The sequence below is a fragment of the Mustela erminea genome, chromosome 4, assembly GCF_009829155.1.
Source record: "Mustela erminea isolate mMusErm1 chromosome 4, mMusErm1.Pri, whole genome shotgun sequence".
Taxonomy (NCBI): Eukaryota; Metazoa; Chordata; class Mammalia; order Carnivora; family Mustelidae; genus Mustela; species Mustela erminea.
The window spans coordinates 16,948,588-16,957,335 of NC_045617.1; the positions used below are offsets into that span (position 1 = coordinate 16,948,588).

The following is an 8,748-nucleotide window of genomic DNA, read 5'->3' on the forward strand; positions in this document are numbered from 1 at the left end:
AAGATTCAGCGAACTGACCCTGGTTTAATCCCTGCAGACATTATGTAGCACAAACTCTTTGAGGCAGATTATAAATTCAGAACGAGCAAGGACTACGCGTCACTTTAGCGGTAAAAAGCCGCGGAGTAGTTTTTTCTCCCAGTGATGTCAGAGGCCAAAGGGCTTTCTACTTGAGAAGAGAGAAACAATTTGCTGTTCACGTTAGTTTAAAAATAAAGAGCTTTTTGGGGTGCCTGGGTGGCTCAGTGGGTTAAAGCCTCTGCCTTCGGCTCAGGTCATGATCTCAGGGTTCTGGGATCGAGCCCCACATCGGGCTCTCTGCTCAGCGGGGAGCCTGCTTCCCTCTCTCTCTCTCTCTCTCTGCCTGCCTCTCTGCCTACTTGGGATCTCTGTCTGTCAAATAAATAAATAAATCAAAATTAAAATAAATAAATAAATAAAGAGATTTTTGCTCCTGGCCATTATGGGGTAACAAGGAATAGATTTACACTCCTGCCTGAAAAATTCCTATGCAAAACCAGTGAAACGCGTTTTCAGACGACGACAGGCAGGGGAGTGCTGGGGTCGCCACAATTCACCCCAGCTGGCATGCTGGAGGCAGTTTCCGGAGGTACCGCAGGGAGGGTCCTCACTGCCTTCAGTCTCTCATTCCGAAACACAGTTATGAACGTAAGTCAAATTAGGGACTCACCTCCCACTAAACTCACACAAGTAAAAATACGATAAAACTACAGGAAAGGGCGGAGCAAACCCCAACTTCTCGCATGGGGGCGGGATTTACGGCCCTGACGTCAACCTCGCGGAGACGCTCGCGAGAGTAGAGAGTGGGCGGGGCGAAGCGCCGGCTGGCGCGCGGGCGGTCTCCGTGAGGAAAACAGACGTTAATCTGCCGTTGGTCGGGCTGCTACGGACATGAGCCTCCTGGCTGGGGCTGAGAGGTCCTCTTTCCCCGAAGCCCGCAGTCTCACGACTCCCGGCGATGTCCCAGGAGACCCGGACCCACGCCACAGCCTGAAGCTCCGTGAGGAAACCGAGGCATCACAGGTGATGGCGGAGCCGGGTGCGGGAAGCTTGGACGCGGTCGCGCTCCCACCGCCTCAGCTTCCAGAGGGGCGGGGAACCTGCCACGCCCCCGCGGGCTGTGACCACCCAGCCCCGATCCGAGGCGGTGGGGATTGCGGTTTCGAGGCGACCGAAGCGGGGCAGGCGGAGGCTCCGCCTCTCACGGAAGGTCCGGAAGCTGTGCCGGTGTCCGTGGTAACGGACAACAGCCTGAAAAATGGCTGTCAGAGCCGAGAGCCGCGCAGCCTCGGTGGGGAGAAGCCGGAGAGCTCCGGGTTTGAGGTCTTGGCAGTGGTGAAGGCCGAGGAGGTGGAGACCGAGAAGTGCACCGTTTCCTCGGTAGCAGTGGATGAGGAGGTGGTGGAGAAGGAAAGAGTGAAGGAGGAGGACGAGGAACAAAAGATGGAAGTAGAGAAGCAAGTAGGTGAAGAAGGAGAAATGATGGAGGAAAACAGAGCGGGGGAGGAGGAGAAGGAAGAAGCGGGGCCCCGACCCTTGAATATGGATCTCCGCATGAACCCCCTGGAAGCCATCCAGATGGAACTGGACACTGTGAATGCTCAGGCCGACAGGGCCTTTCAGCAACTGGAGCATAAATTTGGGCGAATGCGTCGGCACTACCTGGAGAGGAGAAACTACATCATTCAGAATATCCCGGGCTTCTGGGTCACCGCCTTTCGGAACCACCCCCAGTTGTCCCCCATGATTAGGGGCCAAGATGCAGAGATGCTAAGATACATAACCAATTTGGAGGTCAAGGAGCTGAGACACCCTAGAACTGGCTGCAAATTTAAGTTCTTCTTTCGAAGAAACCCTTACTTCAGAAACAAGCTTATTGTCAAAGAATACGAGGTCAGAGCCTCCGGCCGGGTGGTGTCTCTTTCCACTCCAATCATATGGCGCCGGGGCCATGAACCTCAGTCCTTCATTCGCCGGAACCAAGATGTCGTCTGCAGTTTCTTCACCTGGTTTTCAGACCACAGCCTTCCAGAGTCCGACAAGATTGCTGAGATTATCAAAGAGGATTTGTGGCCCAATCCACTGCAGTATTACCTGTTGCGTGAAGGAGTCCGCAGAGCCAGACGTCGCCCAATAAGAGAGCCAGTAGAGATCCCCAGGCCCTTTGGATTCCAGTCTGGTTAGTCTCTGCCTTTGGAAATACTGCACAAGGTCCCCTACCACCTCTTGCTGGACCTGTGCTCGGACAACAGAAATGGGTACGCCACCCCTCCCCCCGACATTTCTACAGCCTTTTTCCTCTGGACATTGTTTCCTCAACCTCAAAACTGAGACTTTGAAGGCCATGGTCCTCCATTTCCACATGGCCTTCATGCCATTCTGCATTACTGTCACATGCTGCATGGTCATGATTCACATTACTCCTAGGCCAAGCACATGATGCTGCAAATTGCATTAGCTTTATCTGCACTGCATGGACCCTGTTTGTTCTCAGGGCCTTTGGTCTGGCTCTTAGCACCTGGAATTCTAGCTTTGCCTAGAAGCTCATTCTACCCACTTTGCTCTTTAGTACAGGCACGTAGCCTGTAGACAATTGTGGGACAGAGAGAGCAGCAGTGTGCCACTTAGTCTATGTGATTTATGTAATTCCATTGTTCTTGCACCTCTGGTCACCTCCTACTGCCTACTACAGGCCTTGCCTACGCACCTTGGGCCCCTGCCTACCTTGCAGATAATTGTTGGCCCCACTGTCTGGTTTCTGGTAGACAAGAATCTCTAGAACTGCCGGGAGACCCAAGTTTCCTGCCAGCATACAAAGACCCTTCTGTTCCTCCACCCAAAAGATCTCCTAGATTTCCTCACCTCCCCTTCCCTCCGTCTTCGTGATGCAGAACACTACTAACTGTCAAGCTAGTGGTCAAAGTGACATGTTAAACGTTATTCTTATGGCCAGAGTAAGGATGGTGTCCATTCTAACTACCAGGCTTTCTTGGCCTCAGCTAGTAAATTCACACAAAACATAGGTATACCTCTTGTGCCTCCTCTCCTTAATCCTGAACGCTATTAAATGCCAGGGTGGCAGTACACTTTCTCTCCGTCTCCTGTCTCTTAAAGAAAAAAAAAAAAAAGATAGCTCAAAAGTATCTGCAAAAAGCAGGCCTTTTAGTTTAATTTGGTTTTAGCTCTTCATTATTTCCAGGGACAGGTTGTCCTGTAAAATAGACTGCTGGAGCTCTTATTTCCCTCTGCTCTCTTCCCCACTCTCCACTCCTTTAGCAACACCTAGAGGATTTAAAGGGAGACAGATCTAGATGAAATGAAAAATTATATCTAGTTTATAGTGGGTGGAAGAACCAGAGATTTTGATGGGTTCCCTAAGCAGGGAAAACTGAGCAGATGACCACAGGGAAAAAATGAGCAAGATAAAAATTGGGCTAAGATTAAGATGAGCTGACAGAGCGTTCAAGGAAGAGGTTTTCTCTTTCAGTGGTAATGGGAGGAGAAATACTTTTTCTCAGGATTTCCATGGTGAATTTAGAGGGATTGGAGTGTGAAGTGTATTTCCTAGAGAAGAGGAAGGAAACAAAGCAACTTCTGGAGCTTTTTCTTGTTTTCATTTGATTTAATTAATGCAAAAGATTAATACTGTGTTTTTTGTTTTCCTAGTGTTTAGTAAAATAACATTTTCTGTTTCTGCTTACTGGGAAAATTGAGTTGTATAGGTTTTCTTTTTGCTTTCAATTGGGAATATTTGGAAAAAATAACAGTTTTACTTTCCTGTAAGATACAGAGACTTAAATGAATATTAGAGTTTTTGACTAATTGTTTCTGTTAAAACTGTATCCTTAGAAATAGAATTTGAGTAATTTGATTTTGTCAGATTCTGAAGACTGGAGATTGTTGTCTTCATGGAAGAATAACCTACAGAAGATGTTTGGTTTGATTGCCTTGCTTGATAATTTATCCTGGTTATAACTTAGAAATTGATGCATCTTTTTTCCTAAATATAAATACTTGTGAGATTGCTCTGTTCAAATTGAAAGTGTACCGTTGGCATATTTGTTTTTCCTTGTATGTGTCATAGTAAAATAAAAGCATGTTAAGCTGCTAGATTTCTTATTTTTCACCCTGCCCTAAACTTGCATGAAGAAATTGATTAAAATAACAACAGATTATAGAACTTTAAGTTCTAAAAATGGATACAACAGACATTATCCCAAAAGTAAGAAACTAGGGCACACTGCTTGTACTTTACAAGGTTGGGAGGGTGGTTTCTGGATTTAGCTTTAAAATGTTAACAGTTGTGAGTCACCTTTTTCCATATAGCTTGTACAACACCACCACTTCCTTCACTTCTTAAAGCCTCCATTTCTGTCTCTGTAAATGATAGTCTCAGGTCATTCAGACTTTTTTTATTCACTTGCACGTTTAATAAGCAAACAGTTTCTGTCATAAGTGATCAATTCTTTTATCCTCATACTTTCTTAGCTGTAAAAATTTGTTCATTCTTTTCTTCAAACTTCCCCACCTTCTATTCCTGTCAAATTTTTCAGAGCCTCAGAGGTAACTCTTCTGCCTTACATTTTTTCTGTTCCCATTAGAGAAAATGAAATGTCTTCTCTAGTACTCGGTATATTTATAGGGACTTTTATTTTAGAAAATAGCATATAGTTTGTTAACAGCGAATTCCACAAATACTTACTAAGGCATTTTGTCAGGCCTTGGGAAGATAACAAGAATAAGAAGATAAAATAATTTCCTTTATTGTTAAAGAATTGGGGAAAAACTGATAAGCAGACATGACACAGTGATACGGTAAAATACAAATGTATTTTCACTTCCTTTTGAGTTTGTAAGCTCTGTGAAAGCAGAGTTGATTGGGGTATCTTATATCTTTCACTGCTTCTAGCATATTTTGTACGTAGTTGTTACTAGATAAATATTGAATGACAAAATGAATAACTCAAATGGAAAAAGAGAACAAAATACCCTAGTACCCAAAAAGGCTTGATGAAGTAATGGGAAGAAGATGGTTTTTAAGGCATTTGTAAAATTGAGGGGAAAAAATTTACAAAGCCTTTTTTAAGTAAATTTCATTTTTAAGTGATTAGAAAAGTCTAAACCCTATAACATTTAACCTTTCACTTGCTACTTCAGCAGAGCATTACTTAACTTTAGATCAACAATTATGTGCTTTATTTTTGTATATTTTAAGGTAACTGTTACACCAGAGGTAGGAGTTAGACTCTAGACGTGTGCTGTCCAATACAGTAGCCATTAGCCACCAGTGACTACTGAGCACTTGAAATGTGTCTAGTCCAAATTGAGATCTGCTCTGAGTGTAAAATAAACACTGGATTTCAAAGACTTTAAGTATGGAAAAACTGTAAAATACCTCAATTGTGTATACTGATTGCATGTTGAGATGGTAATATTTTTGATACATTGGTTAAATACATTAGTAAAAATTTTTCATTTATTTGTGGCTACGGGTAAATTTTAAATTAGATGGACAGCATGGTTCTAGGCTTTTTGGATATCTCAAAAGTGTATAAAATACATGAGAAACTTTCTCCCTGTGAATTTTTTTTGTGACCAAAAAAAACAAGACAAGACAAGGGTTATCTAGTTAGAATTTAAGATGGGTAAAGTATTGCTAGATGCCAATGGGTTAAAAAAAAAAAAAAAGTGTAAAAATGAAATGTCTCCTATCAACTTTTCCATGAGTACCTTAAGATATACTCACTACTTCACATGATGCCTAGGTGGCCCAGTCTGTTAAGTGTCTGCCTTTGGCTCAGGTCCTGATCCTGGGAAGGTGGGATCGAGTCCTGTGAAGGGCTCCTTACTCAGTGGGGACCCTGCTTCTTCCTCTGCCTCCTGCTCCCTCTGCTTGTACTCTTTTTCTGACAAATAAGTAATATATAAAAATATATACTCTGTACTTTGTAAAACAGAGTGTACAAATATGTTTCTGGTTCTAAGTAGAGTACATGTGGGTGTCAAACTAGCACTAGTAGTTATATTGGGTTATCTAAAGGAGTGTCTAATTGATATTTAGGACCTATAGCTTCATATTTTTCTAGAATAAGGTGTTGTGTATCTTTAATTTACAAAAATGAAGCTCAGAACAGACACAGTACATGAAGCTCAAAAAAGAAAATTTCTGTTATCAAATATACCATTTTGTGTATGTTAACATAGGCTCTAAATTTAACAATTGGTCAGGCAACAGAAAAAATCAGAATCTAGCGTTGCATCAAGTCAATTTAATGCTCACCACTTGAAGCATATTTTATTTTTGAAAAGTAGGGTAGCCTTGCAGTGCCGCCTTGCAGCAATTATTATTTTATATTGGTTATTAAGGATTATATGGGATAGTAAAGTGATGGTTGTCCTTGCTCTGGAGTAACTCACTGTCTCATTGAAGGGGTGTTTTTTCCTTGAATGTTTCCTCTTCAGTAATATTCAAACCAGTCATGTACAAAAGAAAACTCAGGATTAACATGGCAAAAAGAAGTTGTCAGAGATGATCACGACTGTCCTTTCAGGGCTAATTTCCCCTTAATATATAATTGAAGTCCAAGACTGTGAATGTGATGGATATAATATTTATCTATTTACTACCTATATGGGAGATGTTTTATTTGTGAGCAGTACTTTCTCCATGTTGTTTGAAGTGTTTTATTCAGTTCTGAAGGGCCACTTTAATACATTTTCTTTGGTCTCTGGGGTACTCAAGACTTACAGAAGAGTTTCTATTAGGCCACACTAAGAAAATGTCTACTTTTTGGCTTCACTTTTTCAGTATTTGCATTTCATGTTTTTTGGGGTTGTTTTTTTTTTTTTTTTTTTTTTTTTGAGAACAGGTGAGGAAGAAATGGTTCTGTTAAAAGTAAAAAAGGCCACTTAAGTAAGCTGCTAATTTTCATAAATACCCAAATGTCTTATTAGTGGCCTTAAGAGATAGAGAAGACACATTAGCTTTATTTTATTTATCTATTTATTCAAAGATTTTATTAAGTAATATCTGCACCCAACATGAGGCTTGAACTTAAAACTCTGAGATCAAGACTCACATGCTCTTATTTGACTGAGCTAGTCAGGTACCTGGACACACTAGCTTTAAACGGGGATTACATCAGTTTTCCAACCTGTTACCTAGCACATTAGCCAAAAGAAAAACCTTTTCTGAGCCTTGGTTTCCTTGTCCATAATGCAGGGATGTTAATACCTATATTGTAAGCCAATATTCTCCCAGGATGTATTTGGAGAATGCCATTATAAGGTTGTAGAAAGCATTTGGGAGTTTACTATGTGCCAGGCACTGTGTTAAAAGATTCCAAGTATTGACATAGTTAATACAGGTTAGAGTGTGAAAAATGCCAAGCACAATGCCTGGCATTTAATATGTAAGAAATAGTAATTTCCATTTACCTTCCTCTCCATTTTAATTTCTCATTTATATCCAGACAGTTGTCTAGCCTAGTTTTTCTTAAACCCAGCTGACCATTATAAATAGCTGGGGAGTGGGGCATCTGCATGGTTCAGTCAGTTAAGCATCTGACTCTTGGTTTCGGCTCAGGTCGTGCTCACAGGGTCCTGAGATCAGGCCCTGTATTGGGCTCTGCGCTCAGCACAGAGTCTACTTGTCTCTCTTCCTCTGCTCTTCTCCCTGCCCGCTATGTCTCTCTCTCTCATAAGTAATATCTTAAAAAAAAAAAAAAAAAAAAGCTAGGGAGCTTTGAAAAAATTCTGATACCTAGGCTCTACCCTCAAACCAGTTAAATTAGATACAAAGGTACAGACAGATTTGAAAACCTTTTTTTGGATTCCTCATATGAGGGAATATTAACTCCCTTCCCAGTTTTATTAGATTTTCTCAGAAACATATTGCCTTACAATACCCAGCTATTGCAAAGGACCTGGCATATAGTAGGCTCTCAGCACATCTCCGTATTTTGACCCTTGTATTCTTGCAGAATGTAATTAGCCTGGCTCCACAAAGGAGTTACGTACTTGAAGATCATCATCCTGTCCTTCACCTCAACGGCTCTCCACCTCCTCCACCACCACCACTACCACCAACCTGGGTATATATAAATTCCTTCAGTGTTCCTTATCCATTGTGCATGCTAATAAACAAGATTCATTATGCCGGTGTTTTTCCTGAAGTCAGGTGCCCTGTACTGAGCAAAGTAACATCCAGACAACAAAATAGAATGAGATTCTTATCACCTATATTTTACATAGTTTGTTTCTTTAAGTGGATCTTGGGAGAACATTAACTTTTGGAGCAGCAATATTATCCCTTTCATTCCTAATAAGATTAAAATTTACCAAAGTGATGGGGCCCCTAGATGGCTCAGTGGGTTAAGCCTCTGCCTTTGACTCAGGTCCTGATCTCAGGGTCCTGGGATTGAGCCCCACATCAGGCTCTCTGTTCAGGAGAGAGCCTGCTGCCCCTCTCTAGTCCTGTCTCTCTGCCTACTTGGGATCTCTGTCTGTCAAATAAATAAAATCTTTTAAAAAATTTACCAAAGTGAATGCTTTAAAAAGTATTCATGTACTACTGAGTTAGGCTTCTTCATATTATACTTCATTGAAGTTTGTGTCCAACACTTAACATGTATTATATTAATTTTTATTAAATTAGGCTAGTTCTTTTAACCTATTCGTGCTTGGAGGATCGTTAATTATTCCTAATGAGTAATTTTACTCCCTAAT

General features: G+C 41.6%; 1 protein-coding gene across 1 annotated transcript; it reads left to right on the top strand.

Annotated features, from left to right (window-relative positions):
- The first annotated feature begins 813 nt into the window (after positions 1–813).
- On the top strand, positions 814–3,149 carry TSPYL1 (TSPY like 1). The gene has a single exon (XM_032338773.1). The coding sequence runs from the start codon at positions 913–915 to the stop codon at positions 2,203–2,205; it is 1,293 nt and encodes a 430-aa protein (XP_032194664.1). The 5' UTR covers positions 814–912; the 3' UTR covers positions 2,206–3,149.
- The last annotated feature ends 5,599 nt before the right edge of the window (positions 3,150–8,748 follow it).

Bases quoted from the DNA above. Each gene is read 5' to 3' on its own strand.
- TSPYL1 (XM_032338773.1), top strand. From the start codon at position 913: ATGAGCCTCCTGGCTGGGGCTGAGAGGTCCTCTTTCCCCGAAGCCCGC.